The sequence below is a fragment of the Cherax quadricarinatus genome, chromosome 1, assembly GCF_038502225.1.
Source record: "Cherax quadricarinatus isolate ZL_2023a chromosome 1, ASM3850222v1, whole genome shotgun sequence".
NCBI classification, from domain to species: Eukaryota; Metazoa; Arthropoda; class Malacostraca; order Decapoda; family Parastacidae; genus Cherax; species Cherax quadricarinatus.
In genome coordinates this window covers 3,384,577-3,406,979 of record NC_091292.1, presented here as the reverse complement: position 1 = coordinate 3,406,979, position 22,403 = coordinate 3,384,577, and the positions used below count along the sequence as shown (strand labels likewise).

At 36.6% G+C, this 22,403-nt stretch overlaps 2 protein-coding genes across 4 annotated transcripts in view; one reads left to right on the top strand and one right to left on the bottom strand.

Annotated features, from left to right (window-relative positions):
• LOC128686357 (zinc finger-containing ubiquitin peptidase 1) overlaps positions 1-18,205 on the top strand; it is a 61,208-nt gene extending 43,003 nt beyond the window's left edge. For all 3 annotated transcript variants that reach the window (XM_070084185.1, XM_053773212.2, XM_070084294.1), the window contains exon 11: positions 2,119-18,205. In XM_070084185.1, the coding sequence (XP_069940286.1) occupies positions 2,119-2,163 (45 nt within the window). In that variant the 3' untranslated portion in view covers positions 2,164-18,205. The remainder of the gene's footprint in view (positions 1-2,118) is intronic.
• Cdc45 (cell division cycle protein 45) overlaps positions 1-21,595 on the bottom strand; it is a 115,207-nt gene extending 93,612 nt beyond the window's left edge. The window contains exon 1 of the mRNA XM_070084804.1: positions 21,329-21,595. Within this exon, the coding sequence (XP_069940905.1) occupies positions 21,329-21,394 (66 nt within the window). The 5' untranslated portion in view covers positions 21,395-21,595. The remainder of the gene's footprint in view (positions 1-21,328) is intronic.
• Between the last annotated feature and the right edge of the window lie 808 nt (positions 21,596-22,403).

Below are 22,403 nucleotides of genomic sequence, written 5' to 3'. Positions count from 1 at the left end.
GCTAAACATTCATATTCTCTTATATTGATGGCCAGAGAATATAGAAGGTATATTTATGTTTTTTTTTTTTTTTTTTTTTTTTTTTTTTTTTTTTTTTTTTTCAACAAGTCGGTCGTCTCCCACCGAGGCAGGGTGACCCAAAAAAAGAAAGAAAATCCCCAAAAAGAAAATACTTTCATCATCATTCAACACTTTCACCACACTCACATTATCACTGCTTTTGCAGAGGTGCTCAGAATACAACAGTTTAGAAGCATATACGTATAGAGATACACAACATATCCCTCCAAACTGCCAATATCCCAAACCCCTCCTTTAAAGTGCAGGCATTGTACTTCCCATTTCCAGGACTCAAGTCCGACTATATGAAAATATATTGTTTTCTCGAAAATTATTAAATGGTGTGCAAATGATTTTGATAAAGGTATTGTGTGTGTAAAGAAAGTTGAAAGTGAACATAGATAAGAGTAACATGATGAGGGGTATCAAACAAGTTAGGTAAAGAAAGATTGGATATCACATTGGAGGGAGAGAGTACAGAAGAAGTGAATGTGTTCAGATATTTGGAAGTAGATTTGTCATCAGATGGGTTTATGAAGTACAAGGTTAACCATAGAATTTATGAAGGAAAAACGTGAGTAGAGCATTAAGGTGTCTGTGGAGACAAGAAACATTATTCATGGAGGCAAAAAAAAGGAATGTACAAGAATACAGTGGTACCAACACTCTTATATGGGTGTGAAGCATGGGTTGTGAATACTGCAGCGAGGAGGGGGTTGGAGGCAATGAGATGTCATGTCTAAGGGCAATGTGTGGTGTAAATATGCAGAGAATTTGTGGTGTGAAAATTAGGAGGATATATGGAGTTACTAAAAGTATTATTCAGAGGGGTGAAGAGGGGTTTTTGAGGTGGTTTGGACATTTAGAGAGGATGGAGCAAAATAGAATGACTTGGAGGGTGTATAAATTGGTAGTGGAGGAGAGGAGGGGTAGGGATTGTTCGAAGAAAGGATGGAGGGAGGGGATAAAAGAGGTTTTGTGTGCAAGGGGCCTGGATATGCAGCAGGCACATGTGAGTGTGTTAGATAGGAGCGAATGGAGACAAAGGGTATTTGGGACGTGACGAGCTGTTGAAGTGTGAGCAGGTAATATTTCGTGAAGGGATTCAGGGAAAACGGTTAGCTGGACATGTGTCCTGGAGGTGGGAAGTACAATGCCTGCAGTTTAAAGGAGGGGTTTGAGATATTGGCTGTTTGGAGTGACATCTAAATTGTCATATCTGGGCACCTCTGCAAAGACAGTGATTGTGTGAATGATGGTAAAAGTGTTTCTTTCTTGGGTCACCCTGCCTCAGTGGGATATGGCTGGCATGTTGAAAAAAAATTATGTGCTTATAATTAAATTGGACTACCTGTCCCATGGTGACTTATAATAAACTTCAGCTGTCTTAAACTCATTGTATTGTATCATTACTGGCAGATTTTCATTTTAAAAATTAAATTAATCATTAAAACTACAAAATTAAAAGTAGCCTAACACATTTTAATTATCTAATAACAATCTAATACAGTGAAGTACAATTTTTTGGGAATTTTTATGGCATTTAATTTTTATAAGTCATAATATTCAATATACTGTACATGTTAACAAGCCACTAATTAGTCAGTATGTCTGCTATTTAAGTGTACAGTAAGGTGTCATGCATTAGTGACTGATCTGAAGCATTATCCTACATATTCTGAGTGCAGGTGTCAGTAATGATTCAAGTGGCAGGGGCTCAATATTATAGCAAGTAATTAATAAAGACAGTGATTATGTATGAATGATGGTGAAAGTGTTGAATAATGGTGAAAGATTTTTCTTTCTTTTTGGGTTTTTCTTTCTTTTTGAGTCACCCTGCCTCGGTGGGAAATGGCTGATGCGTTAAAAAAAACAGTTAATTGAATGCACTTCATCTCAAGTATTTGTAATAAATATAGTCCTTTATCATTGATTTATAATACTTATTGCACAGTACATTACATGTTGTATTGCTGTATTTATATAATCATAGACTTTATAGTTCCTATAAAATTCAGTATATATATTTCATAGCAAAAATTATTATTTACTTTGCAGCAAAGCAAGATTCTTCAGGCATCAACCAGGATTCCAAAGGATTGAACTTAGTATGAATCATAATGAGAATTACTGTTCTTGAAAAAAATTAACATCTAGTTTATATAGATTGAGCTGATAGAAACTGCCTAGTTATATGTATGTGCATGTGTGTGTATATACATACATATATACAGTACATTCATAAAAATATGCAAGGAATATCACAAAAAAACAAGTGATAATGGATAAGTAACACAACCACAGGGGTGATGGATAAGAAGATTCTTATCCATCACACTTTTATGTGTGTTGCTTATATACACAGGTACATACATTAGACATACATACACACATACATATAAATATACAGGTATACATACATATCTGAACAAAGAGTAATTCCAGGCCCTTTATACAACACACTGTTAGGCACATCTTGGAATATGCAGCACCAGGATAGAACCCACCCTTGAAAAGGTATGTTAAAAAAACTGGAGAAAGTGCAAAGTTATGCACTGAGTCTTATTCTAAAGTTAATAATAATAATATCTTTATTTACTACAAGTACATGTACATGGTATACATCCTAGCTGACATCAATGACATATTACTGTATAGAAAGTCACTTATTATGCAGAGCATTTCGGGCAAATTAGGTCAGTTTTGTCCCAGGATGCGATCCACACCAGTCGACTAACTCCCAGGTACCCATTTTACTGATGGGTGAACATAGACAACTGGTGTAAAGAAACACGCCCAATGTTTCTACCCTGCTGGGAATCAAACCCAGACGCTCGCCATGTGAAGCGAGCTTTAGCCACCAGGCCACGGGGCCTGGTGGCTAAGGGGTATTAGCTAAGAGGAAAGGCTAATGTAATTGAATTTAATGACAGTAGAGGACAGAAGAACCAGAAAGACGCGATAATGACATAGAAAATACTCGGGAATTGATTGGGTAGATAGGGAGGATGGGGATAGGTTGTTTGAGAGTCGAGAAACAGGTACTCGGGGACACAGCTGGAAGCTAAAGACACAGATGAGCCATAGGGATGGTAGGAAGTATGTCTTCAGTCTCAGAGCAGTCAAGACAGGCTCCCTACATAGTTTTAAAAGCAGGCACAACAGAGCCTATGAGGCAAGGAGAAAGTGAATCTGGCAAGCAGTAAGTTGAGGGTTGGGGTCAGGAGTTGAGTCTTGACCTCAGCAAATGCACATAGGTAAGTAAATACATACATACATACATACATAAAATTTTCTGAAAGAACAGGCCCACTGCCGATTATAGGTTAGATGTGATAAATTTCCCTCTTCAGTTTTTATATGATATACTGTCTGTTAGCTTGGATTGTTAAAATAATATGTAAGTGAATCAGTGGCAAGGTAGTAGTCTCTAAACTCGTTCTCTTCACACCATATCCTTACCTGAAGGACACTGATAGCTGGTTGCCTTCTACATGCTACACTGTTGGAATTAACAAATTTTATACTATTTCTGAAGTTAATGGATAAATTAGTGCTATTGTAATATAACTGCTATTATTAAACATGTAAATTATACAAAGCAATATGTATCATGGAAAGATGTTTTATAATTATGTATTGTTTCATTGATGAGTGTAACAGATATAGAACAAAGTGTGTGAGAGGAGTAGGTGCATTTTGTATCTATGCTCTTGAATTGTGTCAGTAGATTATATTCTTTGATTTTACCACGTCCCTCCTGAATCATGTAAAAATTATGTGGAATATTATTTTCTGTGTAAATACTGTATATTATTAAATACTTTTTTAAATTATTAATAATGGTAATATTGGAGGGCTAGGGCACAGATAAGGACTAGTTTCTTAATGCACTTTTTATTATATATATATTTAATCTTTTTGAGTGCACTGTTTTTTTACTATTCTTTCTTTTAACATTGATCTATGTTGATCTTTTCAGCTAGCAAGAATCTAACGGTATATGCTAAATGCACTTTCTAAAACATGCTTTATTATTAAGTTCAAATTATACCTGATGGAGTCCTTATTGATGTAATACCATATTTCTTTCTTTGTTAGATCATTAATAGAAATTTGTGTGATGAGTGAGAAAGAAGTGGGTCATCTGATGTAGGGTATAGTGTGGGTAATAAGACATCTTGCAGCCAAACACATGTATGTAGGGTATAGTGTGGGTAATAAGACATCTTGCAGCCAAACACATGTATGTAGGGTATAGTGTGGGTAATAAGCAAGACATCTTGCAGCCAAACTCATGTATGTAGGGACCAAATTATAGCCAACTAAAGTATATAGAACATAATGGTATTTGTTCTTTAATTAACATGTAGATGTTTGGTTAATAGAACATTTTGTTAGTTGTCAGTTAACACAAGTAATGAGATGTTATCGAATAAAAAATTACCACATCTACTATGATTTGGGTAGTTAGAGAAGTTATTAATGAGGATGTTTACACAAACATTTTTAGCTTTTCTTCCTCATTGATTTTATTTGATAATAATATCTATCTGTGGAGTGAAAAAATGACGAGTTCTAAATAAAAATTCATGCACTTAAAACATTCTGAAAAATACTTTATCAATACAAAAGCACATGAGTTAGATGATTGTAATTGAAGTTTAATCCTTTCACAAATTTGGTTTTATTTTATGATGTGCACCTAGGATGGATTATATTTTTTAAAAGTTTAAAAAAAAGATGATGATATAAGTTAATTTATTAACCTAAAGAACTATAGGAAAGAAAACATGAATAACATGGTCATATACAGGTTACACCTAGAGAAAACATGTAAATAGTCTTGTAGACAAATGCAGAAATAAGTAAATTGGGAGGTGTCATAGTTGCTGTTTGAGGATAACTTGGTGCAAAAGGTTGGTTAAGGTATTTTGAAGAGTACAAAAGAAAGATATTGAAAGTGAATGCAGAAAAGAGCAAGAAGGTAAGAATAAGTATAAGAATAGGGGATATACTTATTTCAATCCTAGAGAGCGGGTGTTTCCTTAGGTCTCTGAAGGATGGCTAAAATAACAAATAGACGAGGGAAAGTTGTAAGCATTGAGAAATATATGGGAAGAAAAAGCAGCTGATTTTAAGACAAAAAATCCATTCTCAGAGACTTCCTTCAGGACTCACTGTGACATTGATGACTATTAGTCTTCAAGTTTAGAGTATGCTGATGGCTTTCCCTCTCACATTTTCCAAGACATTTTGTTCAATCTGTTAATATATTTACTGCTTATCCCAGACAATTTTTTGGCTTATGAATCCAATTTCTTCCTTATCTCAGAATTTTTATATGAATACCTCTCCTTATCCTTCAGTTCACTTGCAATTTTGTCAGAAACAACATCTTCTCTTACCAGGTTTACAGCAGCATAGTTTGTCTCATAACTTCTGGAGAAATAATAGATGGGCCTTGGTCTTGCCAAAGTTGCATTATGAATGCCATATGTACTTTTCAGTCTTCATAGCATTTCCCTCCAACATGGATACCATCAATAACCTGGGTTAATGTTATGTACAGGGACTTTTAAATCTCCCTCTTGAGAGCCTTAATGTGGAGTGTTAATATCTCCACTTCATGAGAGTGCCTTGATAACCACTTTCTTCACTATTAGAAGGTGGTTTAAACATTTAGAGAGGATGGAGAAAAATGGGGTGACTAGGAGGGCATATAAATCAGGGAAGGAGGGTTAGGTGTTGTCTTAGGAAAGGTTAGAAAGAGGGGGTGCAGGTGGTTTTAAGGACTAGGGGCTTGGACATCTAATAGGTGTGTGAGCATGTTAGATAAGAGTGAGTGGAAGCAAGTGTATTTTTTATGATTTGATGTGCTGTTGGGGTGTGAACAAGGTAAAATTTATGAAGGGATTCAGGGAAACTGGTTAGCTGGACATGAGTCCTGGAAGTAGGAAGTATAATGCCTGCTTTCTGTAGGAGGGGTGGGGATGCTGTGGTTTGGAGGGTCATGTGAATTGTGACGTTGGCTCCTTTCTGGCAAGACTGATTGAATGCTTGACAGCGAAAGTGCTCTTTTCTATGCCAGGTCACCTACCTCGGTGGAAAACAGCATGAGTGTTAAAAAAATTATAAACAGATGTTAGAAATTTAATATTTTTGGGTCCATCCCTCCTTAATACAGCCTTCTGGACTACCTTTCTGTTTCCCATTTTGATATTGTACCTCCCACTGGAAAATAATAAGGCTAGATATTTGCCCTTTCCTCCTTTCTCAAAATATTTTCTTTAATACCTGTGTGTCCTCTCTTGAGCCCTGTCAGTCACCCTCAGATGCATTTGCTGTGTACACTGATGGTTTAAAGTTCTCCACGGGTCTGCTGCATAGCCGTTTTTTTAGGGGCACTTGCTGCAGTCTGCTAGTATTTTTCCTGCTGGGCTATATGTCCATATAGTCAACATCCAGATTACAGTACCTTGATACCTGCCTAAGCATTTATAGCTGTTTCTGATTTTCATAGTGAATAGCAAGTGATGTAGTCTTGATTCTTCCCCTCTGCTTGTGATTTTCATTCACAGTAAGTTTTATTACCTTCTTGGTAGACACAAACAGTTGTCTTTTACTGGATTCCTAATCATTCCTGTTTCAAACAACTGAAGCTGCAAAATCTTCTGCAATCTCAGCAGCTCAGAAACTTCTGATTTTACACAGGCAGCTGCCTGTTGTAGAATATTACAGCACAGGTATCTTGTTTGTAACCACTTCTTGTATGTTTCCTGGCAATGACATTGGTCTACACTGATGAACAAGAACCTGTTTTCCCTAAAGCCATACCAATTCTTTAGTTTTCCTTATAGCATGGTTGGCTCTTAAACCTTTCAGGGTCAGAACCCCTGATCTGAAACTTGCTCTAAGGGTCAGAGAACTTAAAGAAAAAAAAAATCTTGTGAAATGATAAAGAATCTTTTTCTGAAGGTAAGGAAACCAAAAGTATGAAACTTGATGGAAAATTTAGGGAATTACACCCTCAAAGTTAGCAGTCTTGGCGATATTTATGCATTAGCAGTTTCGCCCACTTTGAGCCCTATTTTCAGCCAATGCCTTTGTTCCAGTCGACCAAACTCATAGCTATCTTGCTAGTATTCCTTCTGTTCTAATGATTTAGTACAAACAACTGCCCACTTACCTATTTCAACTATTTAATAAAGTGATCAGAAATTGGTAATTTGGCCAGTTGCACATGAAATTAAAAAAAATTGCCAAATTTAAAAGTAGGGTCCGGAATAAACATCATAAACATTCCTGGCACTCAAACAACATTTCCTCAGTTCATTAGTTACATCCCCAGGCCTCTCCTATATTTCACTTCCTTTCTATTTTTAATTTTTATTCACACAAAAAAGAAATTTACTGTTATGCAGACTACTGGATTATTGTAATACAGTATTTGTATAAATAATGTCAGCGCATATGTGAACACACATTAGACTGCCCAGTTGGACACGTATTAGACAAGTGACGCAATTTGCGTACTCTGGAATATCGGCAAAAATCACATTTCCGCTACTTTGAGATCAATTTCAAGCAAATTTCAGTCCTAAAACCAATCAGAATCATATACATTTCTGTAATATGCCATACTATCAAATGAGACACCGAAACCAAGAATCCAACCATAAAAATCGTACGAAAATACACCACAAAGTTGCTGTTTTAAACCAAAAACTCGGTCGCAGTTTTTTCCCATTATACACTGCATGCTGCAGGATTTTTTTGTGTGTATATGGCACACCATTACTGCATAGACTCATTTTCTTATATCTAGGCCCAAATTTACTGCTCGCATCTTATCTGAGAGTGCTGAACTCATCACGTAGAACAATGGGACTGACCTGGGCTTCAAAGCTTTAGTACTAAGGGGACCCACCCCGAACAAATCAAGGGAGTCTTCTCTCATGACTATGGTCGTTTCATAGTTAAGCACCTAGTTTTTCTATGCATGTCCCTCACTTGAAGTTTCTTGATACTACTGAGGGGCTCTCAGTCAAAGGAATTGGACCTGATCTCCCCTTACTTGCATGGAACCTGATTATCTCACATCTTTCCCAGGTGCTCTATGACCCCTGTGGATTTAGCACTACCCCAATGAGCATAATAATTCCAGTCCGAGGCTTACCCTTCATTGTCACCGTAGAGCACATCTTGTTATATTGTTCTATGTATCGTAGAATCTGTCTTTTTATCTTGTTTTTCTGTGGCCTGCTGTACTCGCTTATCTGCATAACCCTATGGGTTTAGTGCTCCCCCTTGATTATAATAATAATATACTACTCATTTTTCTGACATTTTTAATTTGTCTGCCCTCCTCCATCTTTTATGCAGACCTATTTTTGAGCTCTTTCTACTTTGTTATGTCAGATGAGATGCTCAATGTCCTTTCTTCAACACTACTACCTTGTTTCCTCTACTATCTCTTATCACCTCTGTTGTGTAGTACTGAATATCCCATATGGGTTTAGCAGTTTCCAGGAACATTTTTTTTATTTATTTACCATAGTCAAATTTCTTATGACTTCTTAAAATTTTATCATTTCTGTTCAGTCCTGCCTTGCCCTCTTAAAGTTAATTGTTGCTTAAATCTTGTATCTGTCACACTTTTCATGTTTGTGTGATATGTGTTATCTGTTCCCAACGCATCCTTCTAAATTCTAAGATCATTTCTCATATGCTAATTTTATCATTTTTTTTATTTATGTTATTTTGGTTAGGTATGTTTGGTTTGGTTAGATTAGGTCAGACTGTCTAATAAAAATTTAAAAATATTACATACCACTATGCTAGTAAATAGAATATTACATAGAGGTGATAAAAAAATTTGAAATGCAAATATGTAGAGATTTGAGATCCACTGAATGCAGTACAATACATGGTCAGATAATTGATTATTTAAGGCTGAAGAAGAGTTGCCCATCTGACTGTCTTAGCCATGGTGAAATACTGACTTATAGAGTTTCTGTTGTGCACCAAATAAAGTACACTGAAGAAGAAACTTGTCAGTCTTAGGGTGGGTACACTTAGTGATTGTGTATAAAAGCAGCAGACCTGGTGAAGGGATAAATTAAGAAAGGTACTTCCAGCATCAGAACTGAAGTATGATTTTTTTTTTTTTTATCAAACTTGCCGTGTTCCACCGAGGCAGGGTGACCTAAATTTAATAATTCTGAATACCTTCCTTTCCTGAACCTCTTCATATTTATTAAAGGGTTTAGGGAACTAGTTGGCACTTGAGAGTGAGAATTACAGAGCCTGCACTCTCAAAGACAAGTGGGGATGTTGTAGTTCAGAGGATTATTTGAATTGTGATGTATCTGCACTTCCAGTAAGACAGGTAATGAGTGAATAATAAGGAATGTTTCCCATTTCTTTTTTGGGGTCAACTTACCTTGGTGGGAACAACCAATGGCTATAAAGAAAAAAATTGTGATACACAGATCTAAGCAGAAAGGAAAATCATGCCATTAACTGATGGTTTTAATACCAATTAGGGTTAATTTATATCTGTAAAAGTTACAAATTTGTGTTAAACCATAAGTGATGTAAAGAATATTTGTCTGTCTTTTGTGCTTTATCTGTTTATTTGGCACAACTATTTCATTATCAATAAAATAGGAGGTAATTGAACTTGACATACTGTAATTACATATAAATACAGTATTGTACCTTACAGGATGCAATGGTATCTGATGGTCTTATCTTTCCTGTGAATTCAGTCAGGTTCTTCAGCACTTACCCTTTCAAGGGTGTGTCTTGATGTTGGTGAAAAGCTCTTAATCCAAGGAATCAGCACTATTTTTCCCTTCCTTGGATTAAACCTGATTATTCCTATGAACCAGGTCTTGTATGACCTTTACAAGTTTAGTGCTTCCATTGATTATTATAATGCCACTACCACCTGTAACCCATACCATCACTTTCATCTCTGTCATGCACTGCTGAATAACCCTTAAGGGTTTAATGCTCTTCATGAATATTTCTACAGAATAGTATAGTATTTGTATAATAAATTTGAACTTGATGACAAATAGGAAATTGAAACTACAATAAATGAGGGTAAGGCAGAAATTTTGATGATTAGGCGAATGCAGATTGGAGATTTTGGTGCCTTCAGTTGTGGTACTGTCAGTTTGTAGTCTGTCTAATCACTAAAGAACCTGAGTGTCTACCTAAATTCTTCATTGGCATTTGTTTGATTTAGAAAAGGCATTTGATAGGGTGGATAGGGGAGCAATGTGGCAGATGTTGCAAGTGTATGGAATACGAATAGGTGGTAGGTTGCTGGTAGCAGTTAAGAGTTTTTATGAAGGTAGTGAGGCTCAGGTTAGGGTATGTAGGAGGAAGATTATTTTTCAGTAAAGGTAGGCTTTACACAGGGATGCGTGATGTCACCATGGTTGTTAAACATATTTATAGATGGGGGATGTGATTGTAAAAGAAATGAGTGTTGGGGAAGTGTGGGATTAAAATGTGCAAAATCTAATACAAAATGGGAGTTGTCACAGTTGTTTTATGCTGATGACATTGTGCTTTTGGGAGATTCTGAAGAGAAGGTGCAAAGGTTGGTAGACGAATTTGGGAGGGTATGTACAAGAAGGAAATTAAAAGTGAGAGGTAAGAAATGATTTAGGTATTGAAAGATTTAATATCATATTGGAAGGAGGGAGTATGGAGGAAGTGAATGTGTTCAGATATTTGAGAGTGATTTGTTGGCAAATGGGTTGATGAAAGATGAGGTGAACCATAGAACTGATAAGGGAAAAGAGGTGGGTGGTGTGTTGAGTTATCTGTGGAGACAAAGAACAGTATCTATGGTGGCAATATGGGGAATGTATGAGAGTATAACGGTACCAACAGTCTTATATGGGTGTGAAGCATGGGTTTTGAATGTTGCAGCAAAGAGGAGGCTGGGGGAAGTGTTGATGTCGTGTCTGAGGATAATGTGTGGTGTCAATATCATGCAGAGAATTTGTAGTCTATAGAGTAGGAGGAGGTGTGGAGTTACTAAAAATATTATCCAGAGGGCTAAGGAGGGTTTGTTGATGTGGTTTAGACATTCAGAGAGGATGGAGAAAAATAGGATGACTTGGAGGGTGTATAAATCTGTTGTGGAGGGAAGGCAAGGTAGGGGTCACCCTAGGAAAGGTTGGAGAGAGGGGGTACAAAAGATTTTGTACTGTACAAGGAGCTTGGCCACCCAGCTGGCCTGTGTGAGCATGTTAGATAGGAGTGAGTGAAGGCAAGTGGGTTTGGGGACTTGACGAGCTGTTGGAGTGTGAGTAAGGTAACATTTTGTGAAGGGATTCAAGAAAACCAGTTAGTCAGATTTGAGCCCTGGAGGTGGGAAGTACAGTGCTTACACTCTGAAGGAGGGATGGGGATATTTGCAATTTAGAGGAGCATCTGAACTATTGCATCGGCACACCTCTGGTAGACAGTGATAGAGTGAATGATGGTGAAAGTGTTTCTTCTTTTGGGTCATCCTACCTTGGTGAGAGACGGTTGGTGTGTTTAAAAACAAAAATTAACCATATTGTTAAATTTTGAAATTTTCATGATTGTAATCTCTATGAAGTCAGTAAATATCTTGATGGGCAGAGTATCTTGGTCCTTATCCATGCGTTTGTTTCCTCTCTAATTGATTTTTGCAACTGTTTATGGGTTTGCCTAATTACTTGTATAAAAGATTCTAGTGTGTATGGAATTGTGCAACTAGACTGGAATTTTTGCTCCCTCTAGTCCCTACTTGTATGACCTGCATTGGTTTCCTATTAAGGCAGAGTAAACTCTGCGTATTAACATTTAAAACTGTTAGTTATACACAAATGACCCGCATATAGGAGAGAGAAAAGGTTATGATGACATTTTGGTCTGACTTGGACCATTCACAAGTCACACTGACAGAAAAGAATGACTGTGCCAGTATATATAAGTGAGGAGGACAGGGGCTTCTTTTTCTTCCTCTTTCTCTCATCCCTGTCCCCCTCACCTATATATACTGGCCCACTCATTCTCTTCTATTAGTGTGACTTGTGAATGGTTCAAGTCAGACCGAAACATCATCAAAAGCTTTTCTCTCTTCTATGTACGGGTTATGTGTTTTGTTCTAGTCACGGTATTGTGCCTTTTTCTTTATGAAACCAATTATTTTGCAGATATCCTTGTATATTTTACACCAGGCTTGGGAATGTTTCTTTTGAGTTGCTGCAAACCCTTTTAGACTGATTAAGCCTTGTACTGTTGGGGAGAAATCATTCACAGAGAGAGCCTTTCCTTATATACGTAGCTCCTAGATTGTTCAACAGGTTGTCATTGTCTGTTAAGAGTCAGGAATCTGCTCATGCTCTTAAGTCTCAGTTGAAAGCACATCTCTTTTCTAGAATTATGATCCTGATGATCATTTTATCACTCTTGAATATAAACTTTATTATTTCTTCTAGATAATGTTCTTGCATATATGGTTTGGTGTGTGAGTGAGTGTGAATTTCTTGAATGTGCTCATTAATTATAAAATTCCAAGTTTTAATTTCAGTTTTATATTATTTATTATTATTATTATTATTATTATTATTATTATTATTATTATGTAATACAGTACTGGACATCATTCTGTTTATATTCTGCATCTAAATTTCCAAATTTTTCAAGTCCTTGATCAGGATTTTATAAGGAGGTACTGGAATTCTAAAAGTTTTCTCTGATGATTGGGTATGATAATTCCAGTTATGTTGGTTATCATATTTGTACTATATCAAGTTTAGTACTGTACCTTCATCACTATTGGTTTATGACCAAGTCTTGTATTATTTACGTTTTCACATCTCCAGTATTATTTATATTCAAATTAAGTTAATAACACAGGTCAGGATTAATAAATGTGCAGAGGATCTCCAGAGTGTAATATACAACATTTAAAGATATCAGTCCAGTGGTTAATTTTATTTTCGATTTATCTTTGATATGGGGATAACTTACACTTCTAACTTCCTTCAAGAAGAAAAGTGTGCCTTGATGCTGGTAAAGGATTCTTGATCCAAGGAATTGGAACTACCCTTTCAGACCAAACCTGAATGCTTCCCAGTCCATAGGTGCTGGATGACATTATGGGTTTAGCACTTCACATAATATGTAATAATAATAATAACAATAATAATAATATACAGTAATGCATCCTAATAATAGACAGTTAACTAGTATATTCACATTACACTTCTCCTCATGATTGTTTATATGGTAGTAAGCCATTTGTTTAAGTTCATACAAATAAGACATAATATACTATAACACATATATGATTTGTTAGGTAAAATGTCACATTAGTTGCACTTGTGTTCTTTTATCTAACATATTGTTGGTAATTCTACCAACATTATTACACATATATGATTGGCTGCCATGACAGGTATGGAAGTAGCAGCATGTGATCACATGTGTGATATATTCTTATTTTTTGCAAGTGTTCTCTTACTGGTGCTTAGTGAAAGGTTTGTATTTTGTGATGTATTTTAACAAATTGTTACATTCAAAGTTCAGTACTGGATTCTGGTTAATATTTGGTGATACAATAGAAACTAAATACATAGCATAATTTCTCATGTTATAGTAATAGAGAAATTACATCAAGTAGATTTTTGCGATTGTAACAGTGATATTTTGTAGTTTATGAAGAAACAATAGTTAAATAATCCCATGGAAATGATATTGTCCAGTGGAAGGCCAGTTATGTACTAGAATCCCATTACGAACTTCCCAGTGTTTGATACTTAGACTAAGGCATGAAGCCTTCAGTGATCCATCCAAATAAATTTATACATGTAACAATAGTTAGTAAGGCACTGATACCAATACCCATTAAAATAAGGTCATTTTTACTGTGATTATGGAAATACAGTAATTTATTATTGTTGATAACACCACAGGTGTCCTTTGCTTTATGCATTAAACAAGTTTCAGGTCTAAGGCACCTGTATTAAGACTCAGGTCATCAACACTTAAATTCACATAATAAAAATATTTAATATGTTGTGTGAACTGCGCTGATGGCACACAACAAATGCATGCTGTATTGCACTTACAGAATTATAAACAGAAATTGAACACTCAATGGCAATGAGTTCTTAAGAAGCAAACTTTCATAAAGCTTGGGAAACCTGTATGTGTACTGTATGTACAGTAGTAAAACTTTGTGGAGGAAAGTAAAACAGTTGTAAGATTTTGCCACTAATTGTTTAGCAGTTAATATTCTGTTGTGTTTCTTGGTTTCTTGTGTATTAATGTTTCTGAATTTCTACCAAAAGAAATTACAATACTGTTAGTTACAAAAAATTTAATCACTATTCAGAGAAGAAAATTCCATGTTAGCTCAAACTATTCTGTCTGTTTTAATAATTGTTAAAGCATTGCAATGTAATGCAGAGTAAGATAGCAATCAGTTCTATTAGACATACCAGTCATTTGCCTTGTGAAGAATACTAGTCTTGCTGGAGTGTCAGGTTTTGCACATATAAGGCAGAACAACACCATGTTTGCAACAGTATTTCTGTAACCTGCCATACAATTTTGATGAAACTGGTCTCATTTTTAAGGAAATTTAGTGAGCTTTAATGTGGTATGGCAAGTTCATTAGTTTTGTTGAGAGCTAAATAACTGATTTGGGCATGACCACATGGTCAAACATCACTTTATTCTTGATGGGGAAAAGGTGACAAACTTGCCAATTTAAAAGATGTATATAATACTTGAAAGAATGAATAGCATTTTGGTATAGAAAATGTAACTTTCACTCATTGGCGAGCTCGTTGATTTTCTTCTCAGTGTCTCGTATATAGTACGTATGTATGTGTATGTATACAGTAATGTATGTATATACTGTGTGTATAGATATACAGTAAAAGATGTCTTCATCTTAAATTTCATGTGTTTACCTGTTGTACAATTACATGTATATTTTTTTCCTAGTGGCATTTAACCCTTTGTACATACATATACTGTACAGGTATCACTTACTGTACTATTTTTGTTTGGCTGTGACTGGCTTCAAGAGTTTTTTCCTACCCCTGCAAACAAGTCATAATTTTATGTATCAAGGATGTGCTTTTGAGCATAGCATGATTATACATTGCTTTAACAGTATGCCTGATGAGAACAAATGTATTTACTGTACAGTACTTGTGTACATATGTGGTACATGCCACATAGCCCAAGCTTGCTGATTTGGCATATTTGGCAAGGATAGTTTTTTACTAAACAAGCCTGACACAATTTTGTTTTGCTGTAACTTTAAAAACAACTTCAAGGATCACAAAAATTGCTTGATGGGGAAGGAAAGAATGTACCACTGGACACAAATGTGCTATCGCCCATGGCCTTCCTGGGTGATGCCATGAGCCGAACTACATGCTGGGCAGCCTAGGAAAAAACAGCCAAATCAACTGATAAGCTCCTGAAATAGTATGAGGACAATCATAATGCCCCTATGTGGATAAAATGTTATCATGAAAATAGAAGCTTACTCTGCAGTTAATGCTTTCTTACTTTATTTATCAGCACTCCTGTCATTCTGATGCAGCTGAGATGTAAAGCCTTGAAGAATCCTAATGCTTTTGCTTCTTAGGCCTTTGAGAATTTGGTTTAACTAGTGACTTCACTTTGAACTGGAGGCCACAGTTGGTGGCAGAGGTTGCATTGTCAACTTTTTCTCTTATCCATTTGGCAATATATTTAGTAGACATTCTTTTAACCTTTCAGGACAAAATATAGGCCTTCTTTTGGAAATTGGTGGTTGGAGCAGGTTTAATTATTTATATAGAGTGAGGAATATGAAATATGTATAACCACTTTTGCAAACTTCCAGCGAGGAACTGATGAATTGCACAAAAAACTTCCAAGTTATTACTCTACACCCTTTAAGGGAGGTTCCTTGGTTCTGGTGAGGGACTCTTGACCCAAGGAACTAAATTTATCCTCCTCTTCCTTGGATCAAACCTGATGTACATATTGAATACCTCCCATTCTGCAGGTGCTTTAAGACCCCCTACAGGGTCTTAAAGCTCCTGGTTTAGCACTTCCTCTGATAAAAATAAAATGAAAACTACTTCAGAGGTTCCAGATGAAAAATGAAACTAATCCCATCTGAGCGCACACAAATAATAGAGAACCCAAAAAGGCCTTATTTCAAGCCAGGAGCATGATATATATATATGTGTATAATGAACAACTTCAAGAATTGGTATTGGTATCAGTTATATGTTTTTTCACTTGACTTGTAATAGATATAGTACTGTTAACAGAGTTTTGGAATGGCCTCAAGTATGTATATAATTTGCCTCTGTTCTATAGATTACATTTTGCAAGTTGTTCTGTATAAATAATACATGTTTATTAAAATATAGTACATAGCTAGTTATCAACATTTTTATAATACTGTACTTTGTTCTGCTTTCATAATTTTTTGTTAATTCATTACTAAAATATGATTCAAAGTCATGATTTGGCATCTTTCAAAGCTGATCACATCTTGTTGTGCATAACTCTAAGGAGGATGGGGGTGCCTTGATGCCATAAAGGGCTCTTTATTCCAGGAATTGGAGGTACCTTCCCTTCCTTGGGCCAAACCAGATTATGGGACCTTCAATTCCTAGGTACTGTATGACCCTTACAGGTTTAACATATCTGTTGTATGTATATGTAATTATAATATGCAATGTTTTCCTTTTTTAGTTATTGTGTAACATAATTTATAATATTATGAATTTGGTGTAAATAACATAGAAATATTAAGTTAGCTGTTAATCAAAGACAATGTTTAATACTTGAGAAAGAGGCCATTAATGTCAATGCTACTTTGCATATAATACATTATTTCTTCCCAGTGAGAGCAATGTTTGCAGTGTGTCAGTAGTAGTTAAACAGATAAAGTTAAGTCAGTACTGTTTACTAAGTGACATTGTTATCTTGTATTACTGTCATCTTTGGAGAAGTTCTGAAGTTTAGCAGCATAGTCACATTTGCATGCTTATGAATGTCAACACAGATATATCATTAGCAACAGGCATTAGATCAAAATTGTAGTAGTATGTATGCAGTTACAGTATGGTATCTGCCCCTTAAGCTAATAGAGATGAATTATGAAGACATACTCAAAGCTAAAAAAAAAAAAATGCTATCTTTGGCATTACATGTATAAAGATAGACTACAAGCTATAAATGCCATCTTTGGTGAATAGGAAGAAAACAAGACGTAGTATGTGCTACAAACATGTAGCACATACTACATCTTGAACGTTCATGTACCAATAATGGTATATGAAAAGCTAAACACACAAAGCTGAAGCACCACAAGCTCTTACAACACACTGACAAGTGTTGGAAAAAGAAAAACACTGAAAGGGCATTACAGAATAATAATAATAAACCACAAATTAACAAAATGCTAAATATCAAACTAACTTCATATGAGCAAACTTCTGAAGTTTAGCTACTGTACAGCACCTGTAAGTTGCTGCAATCACACTGGTAAAAAACTGTTGGGCAGAATGCTTATTTTTTACAGTATCTGAATTTAGAAACCCTTAAAAGGTGGGCTGATCTAATACCAGTGAAAGACTTGATCCAAAGAATTAGAGCAACCTTCCTTCCTTACCCATTGAGAGAGATACCTTTATGCCAGTGAAGGGTTTGATTAAAAATTTTTGCTTATCCTCCCTGGAATCAAGCCTGATTGTCTCCCATTTCCCTAAATGTTGTAGACCCCTATCAGTTCAACACTTATCCCATGCATGTAATCATAATCCCCTTAGATCAAACCCCTTTACTTTCTATATTTCCCAGGTGTACTATGACCCCTACAGGTTTAGTCTTTCTCCATGATTATACTAATAGATAGATTTAAAAAAAAAAACTTCTTGTAGGATATGTTATGAAAACTAATCTGGAAACTTGTACAGGGGAAAGCTATAGTGTGAGATTTTTTAAGAAAGAAAAAGGCAGCAAAGGGATATGAGGAATATCTTTGATGAGAAATGTTAGCAGTAATGCTCTATAATACTGTAAATAATTACTGTATTATTAAATAAATTATATTTTCTGTGTTGTGATTTTTTATATATATGTTTTTTTTTTTTTTTTTTTTTTTGAATTAGATATACAATCCAAAAAAAATAATTATATTCTTCATTTTGGGAAAAACAAATTAGAACTGACTTCTGGTATTCTCTTGTTGCTGGTGAAGGTTTCTTTATCTAAGAAATTGACCCTTTCCTCAGATCAGTCCTGAGTTCCTCGAGTTCTGCAGGTGCTGTATAAGTCTTACGGGTTTAGTGCTTTCCCCGTGAATATTACTTCAATGGGTTCATTAGTAGTACTGGGGAATGCAAGGAATTGGAGTTACCCTTCCATTTCTGATTACATTAGCACCTATTCAGGGTTCCAGGTTGTATTCACCAGGCACCATGACCCCTACCCATTAAAGGTCGGTCATATTGCCTGTAGGTGACTTAATCCAAGATACTATTGAGCCAGATATTCCCTCCCTTTGACCAAACATGAGTGCCTCACATCCCCAGAGTCACTGTATGACCCCTACAGGTTTAGTGCTTCCCTTCCCCATGAATAATAATATGACCCTTTAAGGTGGTACTGTAATACTGTTGAGTTCTTGATCCCCCAAAATGGAGCTACACTCCCTCTCCATGGACTGAATCTGCCATCCATTCCTGACTTCTGTATAGCCCCTCATAGCCCTTGTGGTTTAGCGCTTCTTTTTTATTATAATAATGTATGGCCCCCCGGATTTTGTGCTCCCACGAAATAAATGACTCCCTAAGAATGGGACAACCATAATTATGATAGAGTAATCAGCAATAGAACCAATGGGGCTGAAGTCCTCCCTAAAATTCCATCTGCACCCTCAAAGCTGCTCAAATAACAATAGTAACAATAATGCTACTTGTAATAATGTTGGTATAATTACCAACAGTATGTTAGGTAAAAGGACACAAGTGCAACTAATGTGACATTTTTTTGTGACAACGTTTCGCGCTCAAGTAGCTTTATCAAGCTGTTACAAAGAATACATGTATGTACATGTATACTGTATAATGTTTGTGATGAATGTATAATGTTTGCCAGGACTGGGGTCCTGGCATGGGTCTAATCTTGCGATGACCTGTCTCATACAAACAATACATGGACACACAGGGTATATATATGCTTAGAGTGAGGTGCAAGGCACAAAATAATCATTGTAGTAGTAGTAATACATTGATAGTAAAAGTGACTTATACTTGAGTTAAAAAGGTTATTAAAGCTTATTGCTTGGGTAGCATTAAAATAGGTTGGGCAGATATTTTGGTAGTGGGTTGGATATAAGTCCCCCCCTTCCCATGCCAACCAGATTACCACCCATAAGCCCCTCCACTTTAACACTTTCTGGAGCTGCCCGTGACTGACTAATGCAAATTCCTGTACCTTCTTTTGTGACCTTGTGGGTTTAGTGCTTAATATGATTATTATAATCTGTACTATCTTTCTTGCTCTATATTTCTACATGACCCTTATGGGTTTAGCACTTGGTTATGATTATAATAATAATAATAATAATAATAGTAATATGTAGCTTTAAAAATAGGTTAGACAAATGCATGGGTTGGACCTGATTAGCTTGTGCTACTAGGTCTGATGCAGTGCACCTTCCTTAAGTGCATGTGACTTGGACCTGACTAGCTTGGGCCAATAGGCCTGTTGCAGTGCTCCTTTCTTATGACTCACGAAATCGTAATGACACAATTGCAAACAAACCATACCACGGACGGGGATAGAACCTGCGATCAGAGAGTCTCAAAACTCCAGACTGCCGCGTTAGCCACTGGACCAGCTAGCCACAATAAGATTCATCCAACTAGGGATATTTCTACACCATAGGAAGGTTAGGATAGGCACCACTGTGACCACAAATGCAAGTTTTTACAGACAAATCTCCAGCTAGCGTGGCTGTGACGAACTCTAGCTCAAGTCCCCTCGAAGCCGTCAACATGACTCACGAAATCGTAATAACACTATTGTGGCTAGCTGGCCCAGTGGCTAACGCGATGGTCTGGAGTTTTGAGACTGATCGCGGGTTCTATCCCCGTCCATGGTATGGTTTCTCCTTTCTTATGTTCTTATATCATAATACTGTATATGTAAAGTAAAGAAGCAAAACTGAAGGCAACTGCAAATGAAATAGAGGCCTTGTTATATGAGTTTATTATTATTATTATTATTATTATTATTATTATTATATTATTATTATTATTATTATTATTATTATAAAAATATGCAAAATTTGCATGGGTCATACAGGTTAATGGGTGAAGGGGTGTGTCCATGGGGAAAGGAGGCACTACTCTAGGCGGGTCACTGGCACTGCAGGTGCACAGTACGATGGTAGGGAGGGTGCCAGAACATAAGACACACTAACTAAGGGGATGTAAATAACGTGCTAAAAATATCTAGCCAAGACAGAACTCGCATCAGTGGTTTCAAGTTGGAAAAATTCAGATTCAGGAAGGATATCGGAAAGCACCAGTTTGGTAATAGAGTTGTGGAGTTTACGTGGATTAGTGGAACAAACTCCAAAATACTGTCATAGAAGCTAGAACGTTGTGTACTTACTTACTTACGTACTTTTAAATATAGGTTAGATAAATATGTGAGTGGGTGTGAGTTGGACCTGACTAGCTTGTGCTGATGGGTGTGATACCGTGCTCCTTCCTTAAGGAGATGTGACCTAACCTACTAGGCCTGGGCCGGTGGGTGACTTAGACCTGCTTCACATGGGCCAGTAGGCCTGCTACAGTGTCCCTTCTTTCTTATGTTCTTATAAGTACAGGTGGGGTTATTAAATCCATGGTGTGTCAACACAGTCACTCCCATACCTTTTCAATACACTTGGTAAGTTAATGGGATTTAAAGCCTACCAAGTGCACATGGGTCATTAAGGCTGTATGGTAAATAAGTTGGGTAAATTTCGGTGATTACATTTATCATACATAATAACACATGCAAAACAACCAAAGAGGGAGTTGAATGATAACTAGGCCTTTCATGTTGTGATCAATACATCAGGAGTTTGCAATGATGCAGAAAAGAGGTCAAAGCAAATACAATCACAGGAAGTGCCTTTTAGGCAGCAGGCCTACTGGCCCATATGAGGCAGGTCTGAGTCACTTACCGCCTTAAGCCACTGACCAAACCTAGTCAGATCCAGGTCACATCCACTAAGTAAGGAGCACTGCATCAGACATATTAGCACAATCTAGTCAGGTCCAACTCACACATAAGAACGAAGGAACACTGCAACAGGCCTACTGGCCCATGCGAGGCAGGTCCAAGTCTCCTACCGGCTTAAGCCAATGCACCCAACCTAGTCAGGTCAGGTCACATTGACTTAAGGGAGGAACACGGCAACCGACCTGGTAGCACAAGCTATCAGGTCCAACTCACACCCACCCACATCCACTCATGTATTTATCCAACCTATTTTTAAAGCTACACAACGAGTGGCAAGTTAACGGAGTAGCAAGCTAGGTAATTATTTTTTTTCCCCAATACCAATGAAATTTTTACTGTGTTCTGGCCTCTATAACTGTACTTGGGAGTTTGTTCCACTCATCCACAACTCTATTACCAAACCAGTAATTTCCTATATCCTTCCTGAATCTGAATTTTTCCAACTTAAAACCATTGCTGCGAGTCCTGTCTAGGCTAGATATTTTCAGCAGATAGATATTTTCACACCCACTAGTGTATTTATCTAACATTTTTAAAGCTACACAAAGTTTTAGCTTCTATGACAGTACTTGGGAGTTTGTTCCACTCATCCACAACTCTTACCAAACCAGTGTTTTCCTTATTCCTTCCTGAATAACAAAAAAAGGCAAAATACCGTGATTGGAACGATACACAAATAACCCGCACAGGTCGGTTGCCGTGTTCCTCCCTTAAGTCAATGTGACCTGACCTGACTAGGTTGGGTGCATTGGCTTAAGCCGGTAGGAGACTTGGACCTGCCTCGCATGGGCCAGTAGGCCTTCTGCAGTGTTCCATCGTTCTTATGTTCTTATAAAAGAGAGAAGCTTACAACGACGTTTCGGTCCGACTTGGACCATTGACAAAGTCACACTGAAACGTCGTCGTAAGCTTCTCTCTCTTTTATGTGCGGGTTATTTGTGTATCCTTCCTGAATATGTGTAAATTAACTAGTATAACCCTAAACAAAGTGGTATTGACCCATAGTATGGGTAGTA